The 21,141-nt window shown below is 56.0% G+C and overlaps 2 protein-coding genes across 3 annotated transcripts in view; both read right to left on the bottom strand.

The window, feature by feature from the left end:
• Positions 1–9,282: 9,282 nt before the first annotated feature.
• LOC104297142 (cytochrome c oxidase assembly protein COX18, mitochondrial) lies at positions 9,283–13,691 on the bottom strand. Its single transcript, XM_054172655.1, has 6 exons — positions 13,434–13,691; positions 13,156–13,256; positions 12,547–12,710; positions 11,409–11,521; positions 10,521–10,628; positions 9,283–9,484 (listed from the first exon to the last, which is right to left on the bottom strand). Exons 1-6 carry the CDS (start codon positions 13,689–13,691, stop codon positions 9,311–9,313), a joined length of 918 nt encoding a protein of 305 aa, XP_054028630.1. The 3' UTR covers positions 9,283–9,310.
• Positions 13,692–15,231: 1,540 nt separating this feature from the next.
• The window catches only part of ANKRD17 (ankyrin repeat domain 17), an 85,490-nt gene continuing 79,580 nt past the window's right edge, over positions 15,232–21,141 (bottom strand). For both annotated transcript variants that reach the window (XM_054172743.1, XM_054172745.1), the window contains exons 30-34: positions 20,560–20,757; positions 19,377–19,625; positions 17,195–17,370; positions 16,277–16,441; positions 15,232–15,522 (exon numbers count right to left, since the gene is read on the bottom strand). In XM_054172743.1, the coding sequence (XP_054028718.1) occupies positions 15,463–15,522; positions 16,277–16,441; positions 17,195–17,370; positions 19,377–19,625; positions 20,560–20,757 (848 nt within the window). In that variant the 3' untranslated portion in view covers positions 15,232–15,462. The remainder of the gene's footprint in view (positions 15,523–16,276; positions 16,442–17,194; positions 17,371–19,376; positions 19,626–20,559; positions 20,758–21,141) is intronic.

The raw sequence follows: 21,141 nt of genomic DNA, 5'->3' as shown, positions 1-21,141 counted from the left end.
AAGCAGACCTCAGGTAGCCAGGAGTGTCTTGGCTACCGAGTCTGAGCCACCTGGGGAAGCTGCTTTTGGCTGTGCCAGTCTGGAATGCTGTCCCCAAACACTGGGCTTGGACTTGTCTGAAGCCCTTCACCATCCTTGCTGGGGGCAACCTGATCTAGCTGAGGCTCTCCCTGCTTACTGCAAAGGGGGGGTTGGACTGGATGAGCTGTGGAGGTCCCCTCCAGCCCAGCCCATTCTGTGACTCTGTGATCCTGCTCCCCAGGCCCACAGACAAAACGTTCACACATTCCCTTGGGACCAGGCTCCAAGCAGTGGAATTTTCCTCCCTGCCCCTTAGCCTCTGAAATACAACAAATGACATCTTTCAGAGTTAGGGGAGGGGGGGAAAGTCTCTTCCCTCCCCCCCTCCCCCAACAAATCCTATTGTTTGTGTGGTTCATGTGGGCTCCTGGAGCTGGCTGGAGCCTGGGGACAGCACCAACACCCTGGGCTCTACATCAGCAGCTTGGCTGCTTTGGAGGCTGCTCTTGCAAGGAAGCTGAGGAGCCTCTGGCAAGCAAAAAAAGCCCTGAATGCCCCAACCCAGGAATGCTTTTAGCAACACCTCGTGTGCCAGCTGGGATCCTAGGGCTGGGAATGCCAGGTGAGAGCTGCAAAGCTCCCCAGAAGCCTCTCTCTTGCAAGGGAACAGACACTCAGTGAATTTAAACCCAGCCTTTTGATTCTGGGATGGAAGGTCAGGGGTTGGAAGAGGCTGCCTGGGGAGGTGGTGGAGTCCCCAGCCCTGGAGGGGTTGCAGAAGCCTGTGGCCATGGTGTGCTGGCTGGGCTGGAGGGTCTCAGAGGCTTCTCCCAAGCCCAGCAGTTCCGTGAGTCTCTGCTTCTTGTGAAGTGTTGCATTAAAAACAATCCTCAAGGCCTCCAAGATCATTGAGGCCAAGCAGCACACCCAACACCACCATGGCCATCAAACCATCTGCTGCCACCAGTCTGCTGTTCTGAATGGAGGAATACTGAAAGGAATCCCAAAACACCTCACAAGGTCATTAAGGTTGGGGAAGACCTCCATGAGCAAGTCCAACCTTCTACCCAGCACCTCCAGGACCACTCAGACCAGGTCCCTAGGTGCCCCATCCACACTGTTAGTGGCTCTGGAGCTACTCCTGGAGTGCTGACACCTCCTGAACATCTCCAGCAGCATCTCCTGGGGTAGGAGCAGGGCTGGCCTTGGCCTAAACTGTGCACAACAAGCATCAGTAGCTGGGCTCAGCTGGAGCAGCACCAGCCAGGACCACCCTCCAAAGCCACCTTCTGGAAGTGCCACATTGCCAGTGGCATTTAAGGGCCACACAGAACCCCAAGGAGCCAGCAGGCAGCAGGAGCTGCTGGTTCCTAGGGCTTAGAGCTGGAGTCAGCACACTAAAGGGTGATTAAATCACCGATGGGCACAGCCTGCAAGCAGCAGCCTGGCTGGAGGCTGCTGCTGCCCAGGCAGGGTTTGCTTTTTGCTGAGGAATTGTTAGCTTTGGAAGCCTTTCCCGTGCCTGTTTTATTTTGTCCTGAAGCAGAGCAACATTCATCCTATCCTCTGTTGGATGAGGCAGGAGAATAACAAGCCTCAATAGGTGTGGCCATTAAAAATCATCTGCTAGCTCTGGCACCGGGCTGAGCAGCCAGCTCCAGCAAGCCAGGCAGGTCCCCAGGGTGCAAAGAAGAATTCTCTTCTCCTCCTCTTCATCTTTTCCTTCTTCTTCTCCTTCTCCTTCTCCTCTCTTCTCCTTCTCCCTCTCCTCTGCTTCTCCTTCTGCTTCTCCTTCCCCTCTGCTTCTGCTTCCCCTCTGCTTCTCCTTCTCCTTCCCCTCTGCTTCTCCTTCTCCTTCCCCTCTGCTTCTCCTTCTCCTTCCCCTCTGCTTCTCCTTCTCCTTCTCCTTCCTCTCTGCTTCTGCTTCTCCTTCCCCTCTGCTTCTGCTTCTCCTTCCCCTCTGCTTCTGCTTCTCCTTCCCCTCTGCTTCTCCTTCTCCTTCCCCTCTGCTTCTCCTTCTCCTTCCCCTCTGCTTCTCCTTCTCCTTCCCCTCTGCTTCTCCTTCTCCTCTGCTTCTCCCTCTGCTTCTCCTTCTCCTCTGCTTCTCCTCCTCCTCTGCTTCTCCTTCTCCTTCTCCTCTCCTCTTCCCAGGTTGTTTGAGATGCTGAGCTAAGTCTTGGGCTGCTGGCAGTTTGTGGTGCTGCACTCAGGACACAGCTCCACTGGTGGACAGCAGAGACTCACAGAACCTTTGGGGTTGGAAGGGACCTTCAGAGGGCATCTTGAGATTTTACAGTGGCCCTCCAGCCCCTGCAGGGGCTACAAGAAAGGTGGGAAGGGAGTGGCTTGGAGTGACAGGATGAGAGGGAAGGGATGGAAGCTGGAGGAGGGGAGATTTAGACTGGAGGAAGAAATTGTTGCCAGTGAGGGTGGGGAGACCCTGGCACTGGTTGCCCAGGGAGGCTGTGGATGTCCCCTGCCTGGAGGTGTTCCAGGCCAGGCTGGATGAGGCCTTGAGCAAGCTGTGCTGGTGGGAGGTGTCCCTGCCCGTGGCAGGAGGCTGGCACTGGATGATGCTTAAGGTCCCTCCCAGCACAAACTATTCCATGAACCTAGGAATCAGGGAATGCTTTGGGGTGAAAGGGACTGTTAAAGGTCATCTTTGGCTGTCTCTCACCTTAAGCAGCAGCTTCAGTGGCTGTGCTGAGCAAGGGGAGGATCCTCTCAGAGCACTCCTTCACCTTGCCTCAGCAGCAGCCACAGGGTTTGGGTGCTGAGCCAGAGCCCTGCACCAAGCCAGCAGCCTGGCTGCGCTGGGAGCTCGGCAGCAGCCAGGCATTGCTCTGCTGTTCCTTCTGCTCAATTGTACCCGATGCACCAAGGGCAGGGAAGGGCATGCTGGAGGAGTTAATTTGAGCTTTAATCCTAACTGATTCTTTAGACCACCCCCACAACGACCCAATCAAACCAAACCCAGAGCTCACCCGGGGACATTTCATCTCTGCCCAGATAATTGCTTTTTACCCCCCTCTGCTGCTAGCAGCTCCTTCCTTCCCGGCCTCGCTTTGGGCCATGCCAAACGAAATGGATTTCTCTCAACGTGCAGCTCGAGGGGGAAAAAACAATCCCCAAACCTCCCTTCTCCTGCTCCTCTGGGCAGGGCTGCCCTCTTCTGGGTACTGACCCTGCACTGCCAGCCACAGCACTCCTCAGCTACAGCCAAAGATCCCCAAAGGGTGCTTCAGGAGGAGGGGAGAGGGGAAGGAGGGAGGGGAGAGGGGAAGGAGGGAGGGGAGAGGGGAAGGAGGGAGGGGAGAGGGGAAGGAGGGAGGGGAGAGGGGAAGGAGGGAGGGGAGAGGGGAAGGAGGGAGGGGAGAGGGGAAGGAGGGAGGGGAGAGGGGAAGGAGAGAGGGGAAGAGGGAGGGGAAGAGAATGAAGAAGAACCAACCAACCAAATCATCCACAAACAAACCAACCGAAACAAACCCCAAAACAAAACAGAGCCAAGCCAAAACCCCACCAAACCACCCCAAACCCAAAGGCAAACCCTTTGCAGCTGGCTCAGGGATTAAAGAGGAGAAAGCACTTCACCTACCAGGGGTCTGGAGGAAAGGTGCACCAGGGGGGCACAAGGCCTTTGGAAAGCTGCTTGCTTGAGGCTGAAGGACGCTGGGAGCCCTGGCAGAAGCCTGCAGATGCATCCAGGTGGCAGAGGCAGCAGCTTCACCTCCCAGCTTAGCTGTGCTGGTCCAGGCCAGTGCCAGTGGAGAAAAGCAGGGGTGAAAAGTGGGCAGTGGTGATGTGAAGGGTAAGGCTGAAATGTGTTGCTGTTTTGTTCACTTCAGGAACCCAAATCCCCTCCTTTTTGCTGTAGACCACCCAGAGCTGAGCCACCCAGACCCAGGCAATCATAGAACTGTTTCACTTGGAGAAGCCCTCCAAGGTCACCCCTTCCAACCAGCAACCCAACCCCACCATGGCCACCAAACCATGGCCCCAAGTGCCATGGCCACAGGTTCCTTGCACACCTCCAGGGCTGGGGACTCCACCACCTCCCTGGGCAGCCTCTTCCAACCCCTGACCACTCTAGCAGCAAAGAAACTCTTCCTCATCTCCAACCTAAGCCTCCCCTGGCACAGTTTCAGCCATTGCCTCTCCTTCTGTCCCCTGAGACTAGGGAGAAGAGACCAAGCCCCACCTGGCTCCAACCTCCTTTCAGGAGCAGTGAGGTCTCCCTCAGCCTCCTCTCCTCCAGGCTGAACACCCCCAGCTCCCTCAGCTGCTCCTCCTCAGCCCTGCTCCCCAGACCCTTCCCCAGCTCTGCTGCCCTTCTCAGGCCCTGCTCCTGCCCCTCAATGTCCTTCATGGAGCAAGGGGCCCAAAGGAGAGGATTCTCTTCCCTTTTGGTGTGCAGGGCACATCAAGGTGCATCACAAGCAGCCATCAGTAGGTCTGGAATCAAACAACTGAACCCAGAATCCCAAAGGAGGAGAGAGCAGAGGAGCCAGGGACAGGGCAGGGGGTGGGGGGATGTATGGAGGAGCCATGGATTGAGGCAGCAGAGCAGAGAGAGTGCAGTGGTGCTTTCCAGTTCAGTGACAGCCAGAAGATGTCTTTCTCGGCAGCAGAAGGCTTCAGCCACCCCCTGGGAGGCACCATCAGCCACGGGGACATCTCTTTGCATGAGAAGGATGTCAGAATGCTCAGGCAGCTGCAGGAGACGTTTGCCTGAGCACTCAGCCGTGGCTAGTGAAGGGATTAATTCACCCCCAGGTGTAGCTGCAAGAGCTCCAATGAGATAAAAAGAGCTAAAAAACCTTTCAAGGTCAGCACAGGTTTGGTTTTTTTCTCCCTCCCAGAGCTTTCCAAACAACTTTTCCCACCACCCAGGGCTCAATCTCACACCAGCCCCTCGATGGCTCCTGGCTCTTTTCTTTTTGCCTCCTTTTTCTGTCTTCTTCTTTCCCTCAAGCGACTGCAAATGACAGCAGTGAGAGAGGGGGGAAAGGTGCAGCCTGAAATGGGAAGAGGACAAATAAAGAAGCAAAAAAGAGGGAAAGGCAGCTGGGCCCCAGGGCTGCCAGACACCTACACACTGAGCACCAAGCAGGCAGCCCAGAGGAGACCTCAGAGAAGAACCTGATGAGGTCCAGCAAGGCCAAGTTGCAAGGTCCTGCACCTAGGGCAGGGCAATCCTAGAGAGCCAGCCGGGCTGGGGGGAAAGCTCCTAGGTGGGGTGCTGGGGGCTGGGTTAACCCTCATTCATGGGGAGGGTGGAAACAAGCAAGGAGAAAGCAATGGCAATAAACTCCTGCTGGATGTGCCTCCTGCCTTGACACGAAGCTGCCTTCAGGTTCCGAGAGCAGCTTCCCTGCCTGGAAGTCCAAAAGGATCCGGGCAGAAGCTGAACGCCGAAAGGAGGAGGCAAGCTTGGCTCTGTGCTCCCCCCAGCGTGCCAAGCTGCAGGAATGCTAGCTGAAGACTCTCTCCCGTTCGTGTTCCTTGACCTCCACGTGAACCAGCAGGTCTTAAAAGCTGCCATCAGCCAGAGCAGTTCCCAACAGCAAGGAGAAGCTGGAGCCCGGAGCCGGAGCTCTGCCTGCACAGCACACAGCAAGCTCCAAGACCAAATGATGGCAGCTTGGCAAGCCCTGCATGGGGCTACAAGGAGCCAGATGAACTGGGGGAGAGCAGTCCTCAGGCTCAGGGGGTGGGCTGGCTTGGAAGGGACCTTTGTCTAGTTGCAAGGGCAGGGACACCTCCCACCAGCACAGCTTGCTCAAGGCTGCATCCAGCCTGGCCTTGAACACCTCCAGGGAGGGCACAGCCTCCCTGGGCAGCCTGTGCCAGAGTCTCCCCAGCCTCAGGGGCAAGAATTTCCTCCTCATCTCCACTCTCAATCTCCCCTCTCCCAGCTCAAAGCCATTGTCCCCCATCCTGTCACTCCCAGCCCTGGTCAAAAGTCCCTCTCCAGCTCTCCTGGAGCCCTTTCAGGTCCTGGAAGGCTGCTCTCAGGTCTCCCTGCAGCCTTCTCTTCTCCAGTTCCTGCACCTAGGTAGCATCAACTGGACTATGCCACAGTGGTGACTCCTGACTTCTCTCACAGCTGGCCAACAAAACATCCTCCTGGTGTGCCCAGCATCCTCAGCTGCCCACCTCCAGGCTGAGAGGCAGTGGGCTGCCCAGTGAGACCACTGAGCTCCAGCTGGAGAAAAATAATCCTGGGTTGGGATATTCATACCTGAAACCTTCACTGCTTGCTCTGAGGGAAGCACAACTCTCACCCCAACCTGAATGTTTCCACTGGGGAGCTAAACACACAGCTGCAGCCCTATAGAACCACAGAATTGGTTTGGGTTCCCAGCTTAAACAGCCCCAAACTCTCTCAGTCTCTCCTCATCAGAGCAGTTCCAGTCCCTTCAGCATCTCTGCAGCCCTAAACAGCCCCAAACTCTCTTTGTCTCTCCTCATCAGAGCAGTTCCAGTCCCCCCAGCATCTCTGCAGCCCTAAACAGCCCCAAACTCTCTCAATGTCTCCTCATCAGAGCAGTTCCAGTCCCCTCAGCATCTCTGCAGCCCTAAACAGCCCCAAACTCTCTGTGTGTCTCCTCATCAGAGCAGTTCCAGTCCCCTCAGCATCTCTGCAGCCCTAAACAGCCCCAAACTTTCCCAGTCTCTCCTCATCAGAGCAGTTCCAGTCCCTGCAGCATCTCTGCAGCCCTAAACAGCCCCAAACTCTCTGTGTCTCTCCTCATCAGAGCAGTTCCAGTCCCCTCAGCATCTCTGCAGCCCTAAACAGCCCCAAACTTTCCCAGTCTCTCCTCATCAGAGCAGTTCCAGTCCCTGCAGCATCTCTGCAGCCCTTTGCTGTCCCTCCCCTCCCAGTCCCTGTCCTTCCTGAGCCACCCTCCTGTCAACACCTTGGTGCTGTAGCCCAGAGGAGCTAGGAAGCATTTCGAGGCACTGCTGCCCCTTGGCTCTCCAATTAGCTGATTCTGGATAATCTGAAGGGGAAAAGGTCCCCAGCTAGAGAGCTCAGAAATTGCAGCCATGTGCAGAGCCAGGCCCTGGGGACTCATTGCTGGAATGGTTCCTCCGAAGATCTCCAAACACAGCTTATCTCCCAGCCCTCCACTAATAGCTCCTAAAGAGGAGGGGGGAGGGAGAAATGCAAGCACAGCAAAGCTTTTATTATCCAATTAATCTGGGCTTGTTTGCTTTGCAAACCCAGAGCATTATTAGCTGCACTCCCTGGAGCAAGCACTTAGGGACTAAACTAAATAACCCCCCCCTGAGCTGCAGAGTGGCTCCAGAGGAAACTCGGAGCTGCTCTGGGATCGCTGGACCTGGCTCCAGCCTCTCGCTGTGCTCCTTCTGCCAGGGCTGCACCTTCCCCAGGGACCTAAGGACCCAGCTGCCACCCTGACCCTGCAGCAAAGACAGTCCTGGAGTTAAGGAACTGAAATCATCCCACACAGCTGAGAGGCCAAAGGAGGAGGAGGAGGGAGGAATTCAGTTAGCAAAGCAGCAAGGAGCCACAGGGACACCGAGCAGAAAAGGGGGAAAACCCCCCAGGGACACCGAGCAGAAAGGTCTTTTCCAGCCAGAATGAGTCTGGGGAAAGGGCAGGGGGAAAGCATACAATAAAATAGAAAAGAAAACAAAACAAAGGGGAAAGGGAAAAATAAGAAGAGAGGAAGGGGGAGGGAAAGGGAGGAAGGGGGAGGGAAGGGGAGGAAGGGGGTAAAAAGGAAAGAAGGAGGGAAGGGGAAGAAAGGAGGAGGGAAGGGGAAGAAAGGAGGAGGGAAGGGAGGAACAAGAAAAGGAGGGGTAAAATGGAGGAAGAGAGGGAAAAGAGGAAGGGAAAAGGAGGAAGAAGAGAGGGTAAAGCCATGCTTTGCAGCAATGTTTGTGGTGCAGATTGCCCACTGCCCCTGCTCCCCTCTCTTTCAGGGTTCTCAAAGCTGTGACCCCCCCCAGCCTCACGCCTGGAGCAACCTCCCTTGCTCAGAGGGCAGCAGCTGCTGTCACTGCACAGCCTCAGAGGCACAGGGAGCTGCTCAGCAGCAGCCAGCTCAGGCAGTCAGACACCAGTCTGGGAGCTCACCAGTGAAACCAGTAAGAGGATCCCTCCTGCCAGCTGGCCACGGGGCCGGCTTTGCAAAGCCAGCCAGGAGGGATTGTCCTGACACCTGCCAGCTTCCACTTGGCATCCTGGGCCCGGAGAGGCAGCAGGAGCTCCTGGTTATTTCAGGGCTCAGCAGGGCTACACAGCAGGGCACTTCAAAGGGCTGTGGCAGCGGGGTGGAAGAGCAGTGTACTCTGCAGGGCAGGGGCTGATTAGATGCTGAAACCAGGCCAAGATGAAAGGCAGAAGGGAGAGTTTGATCTGCTGCTCGCCCAGGCAGAGCTTGAGCACCCCCGTGTGTGCAGCAGCACAGCCCAAACCACTGCAGCACTGCTCCTCACCCCCAGGAACCATGGGGCTGGAGAGCCCAAGGTGATCACTTAGCCCTTGGGAAGGCTCTGGTGCCTCAGGGAACCCACCCTAGCAACCCAGCTGGGAAGCAGGCACTTGGGCTCCCCACTAAACAACCACAAAGGACAACCAGGACAGGCAAAGGACCAACTACTCTGGCAGGGAACAGCCAGCCCCCCTCTAGCACCCTGGGCATGGTGCCCCTGGACTGGGCACTGCTGAGCCCACACCTTCAATCCTGGGGACAGGTTTGGTTCAGAGAGGGGCAACAGAGCTGGGGAAAGGTCTGGAGAACAGGGCTGGGGAGGAGCAGCTGAGGGAACTGGAGGAGAAGAGGCTGAGGGGAGACCTCATTGCTCTCTACAAGTCCCTGAAAGGAGGCTGCAGGGAGCTGGGGGTTGGTCTCTTCTCCTTAGCTTCAGGTGAGAGGAGGAGAGGCAATGGCCTGAAATTGTGCCAGGGGAGGCTTAGGCTGGATAAGGGAAATGTCTTTGCTGCAGGAGTGGTCAGGGGTTGGAAGAGGCTGCCCAGGGAGGTGGTGGAGTCCTCATTCCTGGAGGTCTTCCAGAAAGCTGTGGTCAGGGTTTGTGTGGCCATGGTCTCAGTGGCCATGGTGGTGCTGGGCTGCTGGTCGGACTGGATGATCCCAGAGGGCTTTTCCCCTCTGTAAGAAGCAGCCCACAAACCCCAGCTCGTGCTGCAGGTCAGCCAGGGCTTTATTGGCAAATAAATACGAGCGCAGGGAACACGGCTCGGGGAAGCAGCAGCCCCCAGTCAGCCAGGGCACACCTGAGGGCCAGGCAGGTGCCCTCATCTCCTGAAGCTGTACTTGGCAGCCCAGGCAGCCAGGAGGTCCCTGTAGGGGGTGTCAGACTCGGACTTGGTCCTTGGGATGAGGCAGAGCCGGCGGACGGGCGGAGAGCGCAGCAGGAGGTTGTGCGAGAGCCCCACCAGGCTGGAGCTCAGCCAGTACAAGGCCATGGACTGCAAAGAGACAAAGCAGCAAGGTCAGCCCCAGGGGCAGAGGACAGCTCTGCAGCTCTGGGCAGCTTGTCACCCACCCCCAGCCACACAGAGAAGTCACCCAACCCCTCCCAGCACCAGCAGGGGCTTCCATCCCACAGCTTCCTCCCTCCTCTTCTGGAGGGAAAGTCACCTCGGGTCTGCCAGCAGCTCTTCAATCACTGCACACAGACCTGCTTCACCTGCTGCAGAGCTGAGGAGCCCAGCCCTGAGACCCTCAACCTTTGCTAACAGCTGCCAAAGCTCTGCAAAACCCCTGAGAATGGGAAGGGTGTGAAGGATACTGTGGAAACTTCCCCTGGAGTGTTCAAGGCAGGCTTGGATGGGGCCTTAAGCATCCTGGGCTGGGGGGATGTGTCCCTGCTCATGGCAGGGGGGTTGGACTGGATGATCTTTCATGACCTTTTCAACCCATTCTATGACCTTGGAAGGTCCCTTCCAACCCAACCCATTCTATGGTTCCATGATCATCAAGGTCCCTTCCAACCCAAACCCTTCTCCTTACCTAAGACCTTATCTTCCAGCTCTGGTAACAATGCTGCTTTCCACAGCAAGCAAACCTTTGTCCTCAGAGAACAGCTTTCCTCTCATTTTCAGACCACAAGCAGAATGTTAACAAACTCTCAGGGTCCACCCAAGCCCCAGAAGTGATGCTCAGAAAAGGGAAGCTTGCAGGTTCCTCCCTGCTGGCCCAGAATGCAAACCAAAGAGGCTGCTGGAGGCCTCCCTCCCACAGGTGGTGCTGTGCTGGTGAGAGCCTGGCACAGGCTGCCCAGGGAGGTGGTGGAAGCCTCCTGCCTGGAGGTGTTTGCAGCCAGGCTGGAGGTGGCTGTGAGCAACATGCTGTGGTGTGAGGTGTCCCTGCCCATGGCAGGAGGTTGGAGCTAGCTGAGCCTTGAGGTCCCTTCCAACCCTGACAATTCTATGGTTCTATGCTGAAGGCTCCAGGCACTCCCAGAGGGCTGCAGAGTGGCAGGGGGATGAGCTCTGCACTTACAGAGGGGACTGTGGCAGCCACAGGGATCATCACCACTGACACCACTCGGAAGAAATGGGTAGCAAGCTTCTGCAGCCTGGAAGCCTCCATCTTCTGTGAAGCAAAGATCTGCAGGGGAAGGAACCCACAGTTACCAGCCTGGCAGGGGACCTAGCAGCACATCCAGGAGCCCCACCAGCTGAAGCACAGCCCTCAGAGAGGAGGCTGCTGACAGAAACAGACCCAGCACAGCTGCTGGGTGACTGAACCGAAGCAGCAGCAGGTCTACAATTACTTTGTTTTCTTTTTCCCCTCTAAATGAGAGAGAAGAAAGTGGAGTCAGGATGGAATCCAGAGGGTGAGAGTTTGAAGAGGCACCTAAGAGCAGCAGCAGGAAGTGCCTCCATTAAATGACCCCCAAGGGGGGAAGTTCACATTTGTTTTTTTCCCTCTGCTGTTTTTTTGCCCTTTGCTGTTTCTATTCATTAATCAATCACCTGAGCAAGCTCTGGCTCTCTTCTGTCATTAAGAACACTGAACAATGTTAATTAATAGGTGTTAATACCACAAGGCAGGAACTGATAACTGGAGGGCAGAACAAAGCAACAAACCCCAAGTGTGCTTTGGGATGCTCAGCAGCCAGGAAGCTCCTGAGGACTTCAACCCAGGACTAGCTTGAGAGCCAAGCCTACATTCTGCTGAGCCAATAAAACACCTGAGGTCTGTCTGCTCACCTCTGGCCAAGGCACCCTGACATTCAAATGCAACAGAACTGTTCAGCTCTGCCCAGGGCAAATAAAGCAGTGATAGATAACTTGGAAGTGCCCTTCTGTCACCTGGGCAGCGCTGTCTTAGTGCTGTGAACAGAACTCTCCTCTTGGAGTCATCCTGGTTGCTCCTCCAACCTACCTCCACTAGCAGCAAATTCACCAGCCCAAGAGAAACTGGCAAAATCCAGGTGGAATCTGGTGCTGTGAGGTCTGGGAACCACAAGGTTCCACCAGCTGAAAGCTGTTCTTTCACTGCAGGAGTAAAGGAAACACAGAACTCAGTAGGATTTGCTGCCTCAAGTCAGCCAGAACTGTACCAAGGGTAACAACCACAGAATCATACCAGGGGTTGGGTTGGAAGGGACAAGACCACCCAGTTCCACCCCCCTGCCATGGGCAGGGACACCTCCCACCAGCCCAGCTTGCTCAAGGCCTCATCCAGCCTGGCCTTGAACACCTCCAGGGAGGGGACATCCACAGCCAAACCACCCAAGTCTGTAGGTAGGTTTTATCTACAGGACAAACTCCATTAACCCCTTAATGTTAACAGCTACTTCTCCATCACAAGATGCTAGGGGTTGGAAGGGACCTCTGGAGATCACCAAGTCCAACCCCTCTGGCAGAGCAGGAGCATAGAATCCAGCACAGGTCACACAGGGACACATCCAGATGGGGCTGGGACGGCTCCAGAGAAGGAGACTCCACAACCTCTCTGGGCAGCCTGCTCCAGGGCTCTGTGACCCTCACAGTGCAGAAGTTCCTCCTCATGCTGAGGTGGAGCCTCCTGTGCTGGAGTTTATATCCACTGCCCCCTGTCCTATCCCAGGGTGCAAGTGAGCAGAGCCTGTCCCCTCCCTCAGATATTGATAGACATTGATCAGATCCCCTCTCAGTCTCCTCTCCAGACTAACCACTCCCAGGGCTCTCAGCCTCTCCTCATCAGGCAGTGCTCCAGTCCCTGAATCATACCTGTGGCCCTCCCTTGGACTCTCTCCAGCAGGTCCCTGTCCCTCTTATCACAGAATCAATAAGGTTGGAAAAGACCTGAGGGATCATCAAGTCCAACCTATTAACACCTAACACCTCCTGACTAAGACAGCATTCCAGGTGAGGTCTCATGGGGGCAGAGTAAAGGGGGAGGAGAATGCCTAAGAGCAGTGGGGCAGGTCCTGTTCCATCTAGACACCAAGCTCAGGGGGCTGTGGTGATGAAGAGTGTCCCCACAGGCAGCCAGGGAGCCCAGGCTGCCTGCTCTGGGGCGCTCCCAGCTCAGTCACCTTCCGGGCCGGCGGCGCCGACGCTGCAGTTGCGCAGAGCCAGGGACACACAAAGCCACATGGGGACCTGCACCCAGGGCAGCAGAGTGGCCTTGAAGGGGTGGCAGTTGTCTCGGACGTACAGCTCCGTGATCAGCCTCCGCAGGTTCCTCTGGAAGTGCAGCCTTGGGGAAGGAAAGACAAACCAAGTCCCCTCCTGTCCGCCGGGGGCAACTGCTTCACCTCGGCGAAGAGCAAGCCCGGAGCATGCACACCGTGCCAGCACAGCTTCCTTAGGTGCAGCTCCAGACCACCTCAAAGCCTTCTTCAGCTATGCCTCACAGAATCATTCAGGTTGGAAGAGACCCTCAGGATCACCAAGTCCAACCCACAACCCTGCTCTACGAAGTTCACCCCAGGCACCACGTCCAACCAGCCCCCTCCCCTGCCAACCACCCCGCTCCTCTGCCAAGCTCTTTCTCTCACGACTCTGATGCAGACAAGCCGTAGAAGCAGCAAGAAAAAGCCAAGCCCTGGGCAACAGCAGAACCTTTCCGGCAGCCTTGCTCGAAGGACTTTTCCCCTCCTGCCACCCCTCGGTCCGGGTTCGCACCACCACCACCACCTTACCTGGCCGCTTTCTCAGACCAACCCGTCTGCTTCCCACGGACAGACACTTCGTAGCGGAGCCGCTGAGCCAGGCTTTTGATCTCCGGCTGCAGGTTTTCCAGCTAGCTGGAAGGAAGGGGCAATGTTCCTGCGCCGCGGCCCCGGGCCAGGCGCTCCCCGCAGCGCCCCCTGCACACCGCTCGGCCCTGGGGCCGGCGCCAGCCTTTCCCCTCGGCTCCCCCCCGCACGCAGCTAATTCCCGGGGGCCGTTACCGGCCGCCCCACCGGCGGGCACCCACCTTGGCCAGGAGGCGGCCCTGGTGCGCGGCCAGGGGCAGGGTGACAGCGGTGCGGAGCAGGGCGGCGCCGCAGGCGATGGCGGCCCACCACGGCAGCTCGCCGGCCGCCTGCAGCGACAGGAAAGCCTCCTCGGCCCAGTGCACCGGCGCCGATCGCGCCACATTCTCGTACCAGGCGCCGGGGCCGCCGCTCGCCGCCGCCCGCGGGGCCGCCGCGGCGGGAGGCGCCCAGCGCCGCGCGCGCGCCAGCCGCCACATGGCCCCCGCGGCCCGAGGCGGCGGGCGGCGCGCGTGGGGAGGCGGCGCGGCGGCGCGCTTCCGGCCCCGCGGCGGCCATCTTGAGTGAGGGCAGGAGGCAGGGCACGGGCAGCGCAGGGGCGGGGAGGCGGCCGGCAGCTCCCGAGCGGCTGGGACGCAGCCTTGGCTCGCTGCGAGCGCTGCCTGCTGGCCTCTGCCACCGCGCCCTCGCAACGCTGCTGCTGCTGCCTCCAGATCCACACCTCCAGCCTCCCACCAGAGGTTGGTTCCCTTCCTAAACTTAGATCACCTTCCCACAGCCCAAAAACGTGGCTTTCCCCGCCCCCCTCCCCCTTTTAAATTGGTCTAATAAAGAGCATTACATATAAACTATATAAAAAAAAAGTCTAAGGAGAAAAAGAAAATTAAAATGTCTCTAATCCATCCTATCCCCTCCCTCCTCCCTATCCCCTCCCTCCTCCCTATCCCCTCCCTCCTCCCTGTGGCTGATACCACACACAGGTAGCACCCAGCCTCTGCTCTCCTTGCCCCCATTTCACTTTCTAAGTCAATAAACCATAGGTAAGAAACTCCACCCTCGGAGAGGCTCTGCTCTTCTGCCCAGCAGAATTCGGGATGACAAACCCTGAGCATCTTACTTCCCAGGGAGGATCATTTCCAATCATCCTGAAGAGCACTGAAGGATCAAGCGAAGAAACAAAAACCAGAAGAGGGCTCAAGGTCCTAGAGGAGCCTGGCAGGGCACTGCTCACAGGAAGGTGCTCACCTGCAGTCTCAGTCCTGTTTCTTCACAGCTCTCCTGTTCATTTGCTCCACCCAGCTCTTCACAGAGGGGGTTTTGTCTGCCAGCTGATCAGACAGCTGGACAAAAGAGCTTGCTTTCATTTAGAGCATCACCTAAGGGCACATGTATGGACCTGGGTATGCTCCTGCTGGCCACCCTGCTCCTGATGCAGGCCAGGATGCCCTTGGCCTTCTTGGCCCCCTGGGCACACTGCTGGCTCCTGTTCAGCCTGCCACCAAACCAGCACTTAAAACTCACACCAGCAGAAAAGGTATGCTTATTAATAGTTTAATGTATGAAGGAAACATCCAGATTTCTGAATATGAAGGTACATATCTCACATTAATTTAAGTCTACATAAAGTAGAGCCTCTATACTGACATATTGAAATTTACTTTCTGCTTAGCCATTGTTTTTTTTGTTGTTGTTGTTTGTTATGTAAACAATTGTACATTTATTTGCCATTCTAAAACTTCAGGATCAAGTTTACATAATTTTGCTAAATTTTCTGTGTTTGCTCAGAAGCAGTTTACAGTACTAAAACCAACCAGCCAAAGAACAGCTTCAACAGAAAGTTATGTCCAAAACAAAAAACAAAAGGGGGGGGGGGGGGGGGGGGGGAGGGGAGGGAACCCAAAAAAACAACAACAAAAAAAAACCAAAACAAAACAAAAGGGAAAAAAAAAAAAAGAAAAAGAAACCAAACCAAAAATTATAAATCCCAAAACAAACCAAAAAAAAAAAAAAAAGAAGAGAGGAAAAGAAAAGAGGAAAGGGCCTAACTAAGTTGGAACATATGATGGTGGGGAATGGGTGGTCACAATGTTCACAGAAAAAGGTCAGTTAGTTAAGTTCTTCTGCAAAAAGCCTACACACTTCAGTCAAGCACATCAGTAGAATGATCTGGGAGCACATAAACTGTTTCTGCCACTTGTGTTCTCCTCTGCAAAAAACAGGAATCTCATGGCTAGGCAAGTTTGATCCCACTCAGCCCAGTTGGTTCATATGCACACTGTTCATGTGAGGTGTCCAAGTTCCAGTCCACACCTGAAAGAGAAAGCTTTGGTTACCTCCAGGCTTTGGGGGTGCTCAGAGCCAGCCTTAACCCCCAGGCTTTGGGGGTGCTCAGAGCCAGCCTTAACCCCCAAGGCTTTGGGGCTGCCCAGAGCCAGCCTTAACCCCCAAGGCTTTGGGGCTGCCCAGAGCCAGCCTTAAAGCCCAGGCTTTGGGGCTGACCAGAGCCAGCTTTAACCCCCAGGCTTTGGGGGTGCTCAGAGCCAGCCTTAACCCCCAGGCTTTGGGGGTGCTCAGAGCCAGCCTTAACCCCCAAGGCTTTGGGGGTGCCCAGAGCCAGCCTTAACCCCCAGGCTTTGGGGGTGCTCAGAGCCAGCCTTAACCCCCAAGGCTTTGGGGCTGCCCAGAGCCAGCCTTAACCCCCAGGCTTTGGGGCTGCCCAGAGCCAGCCTTAACCCCCAGGCTTTGGGGCTGCCCAGAGCCAGCCTTAACCCCCAGGCTTTGGGGCTGCCCAGAACAGCTCAAAAGAAAGCTAAAGCTCAGCTGGAGGCAAGCTGTCCAGCTGCCAGGCACAAACACTCCCAGAAGCAACAGCAGCAGGCTCCCTGGCTCTGCATTGCTTTGGGAAGAGGATTTGACCTCAGGACAACTTGACCCTCGTGTCTGCAGACGTGGCTGCCGTTCAGGAGCTGCCCAGTGAGCGAGGAGAACAACCCCCCCCCCGGTAATTGCATGCTGCCAAGCAGGCCGCAGCAGCCCTGCGGCTGCCCCCGAGCCGGGGAGTTACCGTCTGGGGCCCGTTGTTCTCTGTGGAATTTGAGACCATCTTGATCAGGGAGTTCCAGGATGGGTCAGCAGCATGAGGCCCGTTGAAGATGGGGCCTCCAGTACCATCGGTGATGGGGGCTACAGGAGGGATCATGGCGTTGCCATACACAGAGAAGGGCATGCCCTGAGGGAGGAGAAGCAGCGTCAGTGGGGGCCCGGAGCCTGCTGCTGCGCCGCCAGAGCAGGGCCTCGGCTTCAGGCCTGGCTTCAGGCTGTCATCAAGTGGCTACCAGGAGGATGGAGACTCCCTTTCTACAAGGAGCCCCATGGCAAAGACAAGGGGTGATGAGGACAGGTTACTGCTGGGGAGATTCCCATGGGACTCCAGGAGAAAATGCACAGCTGGGCATTGGAATCAGCTCCCAAGGGGAGCAGCGGAGTCCCCCACATCAGCCAGTTTGAAGCCTCAGCCTGACAGGCTGGCTGGGCCAGCTCATTTCAACCACCCCCCCACCAAGAAAGGTTGGACCAGATGGGCCTTAGAGTCCCTTCCAACCTGGCACTCTGTGACATGCCTGAATTCAAGGCAAAACCTTTCCACGCCTGTCATTATCAGGTCATGGGCAAGTTACCTGTCACTAGGTCAAGGTTCCTGCACCACTCTGAAGGCCAGGCAGTGTAGCTGAGCTGTCTACAGAGCACCCAGGGAGGTTGGGGATGCCCTTGGTGCTGTCTACAGAGGGTGCCCAAGGGGATGCCCCTTCCCTGGAGATGGATGAGGCCATGAGCAACCCGGGCTGGTGGGAGGTGTCCCTGCCCACTGCGGGGGCTCGGCACCGGATGATCTCTAGGGTCCCTTCCAAGCTAAGGCATTCCCTGGTCTGCCCCAGGCAGTGAGAGGGCAGCCCAGCAGCCCCCTGTGCAGGGAGGTCCTTACCCCCACTTTTGGGAAGTCCATGTATCCTGCAGGAACGGGCTGGTGGAATGTACCGGAAGGCGTCACGATTCCCGTGCTGTCCCTCTCCATGGCTTGGTGGGAGAAGACCCCTGGGTCAGACATGGGCCTGTGGATCATGTGGCTGCCCATCCCGCTGTGACACCAGTCCACTTTGTCTAGCAACACAGGAGACACACACACCACCATCAGACAGGGCACCACCTGCTTGCCAGCCTCAACCTTGGCACGCCAGCCACTCTAAAAGCAGTTTTGGGGGGCGGCAAGGTGGGGCCAGAGTCTTCTCAGTGGTCCTCAGTGACAGGACCAAGGGGTAATGGGCATCACCTTGACCATAGAAGTTCCACCTAAACATGAGGAGGAACTTCTTTAGTTTAAGGTTGATGGGGCACTGGAGCAGGCTGCCCAGAGAGGCGGTGGAGTCTCCACTGCTGGAGACATTCCAAACCCACCTGGCTGTGCTCCTGTGTGACCTGCCCTACGTGATGCTGCTCAGGCAGGGGGTGGACTCAATCCCCAGAGGCCCCTTCCATCCCCTGTGCTTCTGTCATTTGCTCTGCTTGCAGCTGCTGGGCATCTACAGCTCTGCAGTAAAACCTTGGTGCAGGTGGGATGGAGAGCAGCAGAAGTGGCACCTGGCACACACCAGGACAGGCACCCTGAGCCCTTTCACCAGTTCTCTGCACTTCTCCCTCACTTTAAGGGCCAGATGGTGCTTGTGCCAACCCCTTCTCCTCCCAAAGCTGCACTCCTGGCCTGGCTGGTGCTGAGAGGAGCATGCACACTGTGAGGGCTTTGTGCTCCACTTCACTACCATTCCTTCATCAAACATTTACTGAACCAAGACACAGAGGAGCACTTCAGAGAAGCAAACCCAGAAAGTGGTCAGCTGGAACAGTTCAGGTTACATGGATGCATTTCAGAGGCACTTGGTGTTGCTGCTACAACTCAAATCTCAACCTCTCCATGATAAAAACATAAGGAAATTGGTTTTGAGGGGCAGAGGAGGAACACAGGAACATTTCTGAAGCAATCCTAAGACTCATCACTGATCAGTCTGAACTGAGCATCAAAATCTTGAGGCAGTGGAAGTGGAGAGAGCAGCAGAGCAGACAGGAAGGGCAACCTGCACAGCTAGGGCAATGCAAACAAAGCCATCCCATCCCTAAAGGATCAATAGCACAGGTGGGAGAGAGACCACCAGTGAAGCAAACCCCAAAAAGCTGGCTACATCCTGGCACTTTGGTGTCTGGGAAAAAGGTATTCCAGGGCAGAACACTCCTTGCATGCAAAGCCTGTGCAGAGTCAGCCTATCAAAGCCCTAAGCTGGTTGGCCTCCTCAGCCAGGCAGTGGAGCAGGTTGCTCCAAAAGGCTGAGCAGCTACCAGCCTTAGAGGTCTTCAGGAACAGACTGGATAAAGCCCTGAGCAACCCAGTCCACCCTCACACAAATCCCACTTTGTGCAGGAGGCTGACATGGCCTCCAGAGCTCCTGTCCACCATGGTCTCAGAATTCCCTCCCTCTCATCCCAAGAGAGAACAAAAATAACAATCCCCAAACAAAACCAAAATCCACCCCCCAACCAATCTGCAAAGCCTGCAGCAGTCTCCTCAACTGCATGCAAGCCTCCTGAGGTGTCTGCTGAGAGAAGCTGCCCTGCCAGGAACAAGTTCTGAACGAACTCTGAGCTCTTCACTGGAGCCCAGAGGCTTGGCTTAGTGAAAAGCTAACAAGCAGGGATGCACACAAAGCCAGCTCCCATGTGGGACACTGCAGCTCCTAACTAGCTGCCCACTCCCAGCAGCAAAGGCTCCAGCCTGGCTGTGGGTTACAGCTAAACCTTAACTCCTGGCCATTAAAGAAGGAAAGGCTGCACCTCTCCTCAGGATTCTTCCTAGCTCAGCTCAGCCTTGGAAACCCTCTGCTTTTCTTGTCCCTCTTATTTCTTGGCTTTGAGCAAGCAGCCAGGGCGTTTCAGAAGCTCTGAGGTTCTCTGAGACCTTCTGACAACACAATTAAGAGGATGGGAGAGCAACCAAAAGGGGCCTGCTCCAACTGCCCAGGAAGCTCCTGCACTTCTGCATCATCCTTGCAAAGGTGAGCGAGGAGAACACAAGCCTGGGGTTAGCTGCAAGCAGAGGGACATGGAGGACCACCACATACCTTGATTGCCACCTATACCTTCGAAGGACCAGATGCCACTGTGCCCCACTGGAGCAGCCAGGTTGCTCCCAATGACAGAGGGAGCAGAAGTTCCAGTTTGTCGGATGCGTGCGGAGCGTTCGGTCCCGATGGGGACAGGAACTTTTCTGTCCTGAGAAACGTTGCTGGGCTTCTCTGATCCCAAGGACACTGCTGAAGGGGTGGGAGATGGTGCTCTGACTCCAGAGGACACCGACTGAGCAGGAGATTCTGCAGGAAGAGCAGGGAGAGGGGTTAGGAAAGGCAGCTCCTGCTCAACGGGCACCGCACACCTATCATAGAGGCACCGAATTGTGCTGCTTGGAGGAGCCCTCCAAGATCATCCAGTCCAACCCAAACCCACCATGGCCCCAAGTGCCATGGCCACAGGTTTCTTGAACACCTCCAGGGCTGGGGACTCCACCACCTCCCTGGGCAGCCTCTTCCAACCTCTGACCACTCTTGCAGCAAAGACATTTTTGCCTGATCTCCAGCCTAAGCCTCCCCTGGCACAGTTTCAGGCCATTGCCTCTCCTTCTATCACCTGAGACTAGGGAGAAGAGACCAAGCCTCTCCTCACTGCAGCCTCCTTTCAGGGACTTGTAGAGATCTCAGCCTCCTCTTATCCAGCCTGAACAACCTCAATTTCCTCAATCTGGAGAAGAGCAGCCTGAGGGGATTCTCATCAGTGCTGATCAATACTTCCAGTGTGGTTGTCAGGAGGCTGGGACCAGGCTTTGTTCAGTGGTGCCCAGGGACAGCACAAGGAGTCACAGGCACAAACCTGACCATCAGAAGTTTCATCTGAACAGGAAGAGGAACTTCCTCAATTTAAGGGTGCCACAGCACTGGAGCAGGCTGCCCAGAGAGGTGGTGGAGTCTTCTTTTCTGGAGACTTTCCAGACCCATCTGGATGTGCTCCTGTGTGACCTGCCTGGGGTGACCCTGCCTTGGCAAAGGGGTTGGACTGCATTAATCTCCAGAGGTCCCTTCCAACCCTGCCACTCTGTGAGATCAGAATGTGCACAAGAACATTTTCTATCTCAAAACGTGTGAGTGCAAAGAGGTTTGAAACAGGAGCTCCAAACCTGAAGCAGCAAAGCTTCCCCCCCCGAGGGCAGGCTGTGCAGGAGGCCACAACAGCCTCCCAACGCCTCCCACTCACCGTTTGATGCTGATGAACATGGAGGCAATAAACTGAGAGGGGAAAAATGCTGTCTGTTAAAATTAGCAGCTGCAGGTGCTCCTCCAAGGGATGTCCCAGGTGCATACATCTGACCTCCAGAAAGGTTGGAGGCAAAGTTACCCAGGTGAGTAGAAGAAGGTGTTACAGAAGCATAGGGTGAATCCATACTGACGATACCTAGGAGAGAAAGTGGCACAGGTGACCCTGGGAGTTCCATCAAGGGGTTGTCCACATCATGGAAACAATCCAAGAAGGAAGGAAAGCTTTGGGCTGATCAGCTTCTAGGGGGGGAGGGTGGGAGGTGGGTGACCCTTCCTCAAAGGGAATTGGGAATCTTAAGCTTCACACTCTGCAGGTTCTGGTGGTGTGGCAGCTCTGCTGTGTAAACCAAGAACAGTTCCACACCCAGAGTGCCAAGAAAGGAAGGAAATGGAACAGATTTGATTATCACTGGGCACTGGAAAGGGAACTGAGCATTCCAGTAAGCTGCAGTTTACATTTTCTAGGGGTTTGGACTTTCTCAAGCACCATTTTGGACTAAGAATGGTGAAAATAATGCTG

Source organism: Dryobates pubescens, chromosome 24, assembly GCF_014839835.1.
Source record: "Dryobates pubescens isolate bDryPub1 chromosome 24, bDryPub1.pri, whole genome shotgun sequence".
NCBI classification, from domain to species: Eukaryota; Metazoa; Chordata; class Aves; order Piciformes; family Picidae; genus Dryobates; species Dryobates pubescens.
Note: the sequence above shows the minus strand (reverse complement) of the source record. Positions and strands in the feature narration are given on the sequence as shown.

Bases quoted from the DNA above. Each gene is read 5' to 3' on its own strand.
- LOC104297142 (XM_054172655.1), bottom strand. From the start codon at position 13,691: ATGTGGCGGCTGGCGCGCGCGCGGCGCTGGGCGCCTCCCGCCGCGGCG. The intron at 12,711-13,155 runs GTAAGGTGGTGG...TCCTTCCCCAAG, and splicing joins TGGTCTGAGAAAGCGGCCAG to GCTGCACTTCCAGAGGAACC. The intron at 10,629-11,408 runs GTAGGTTGGAGG...CTTCCCCTGCAG, and splicing joins TGAATTTGCTGCTAGTGGAG to ATCTTTGCTTCACAGAAGAT.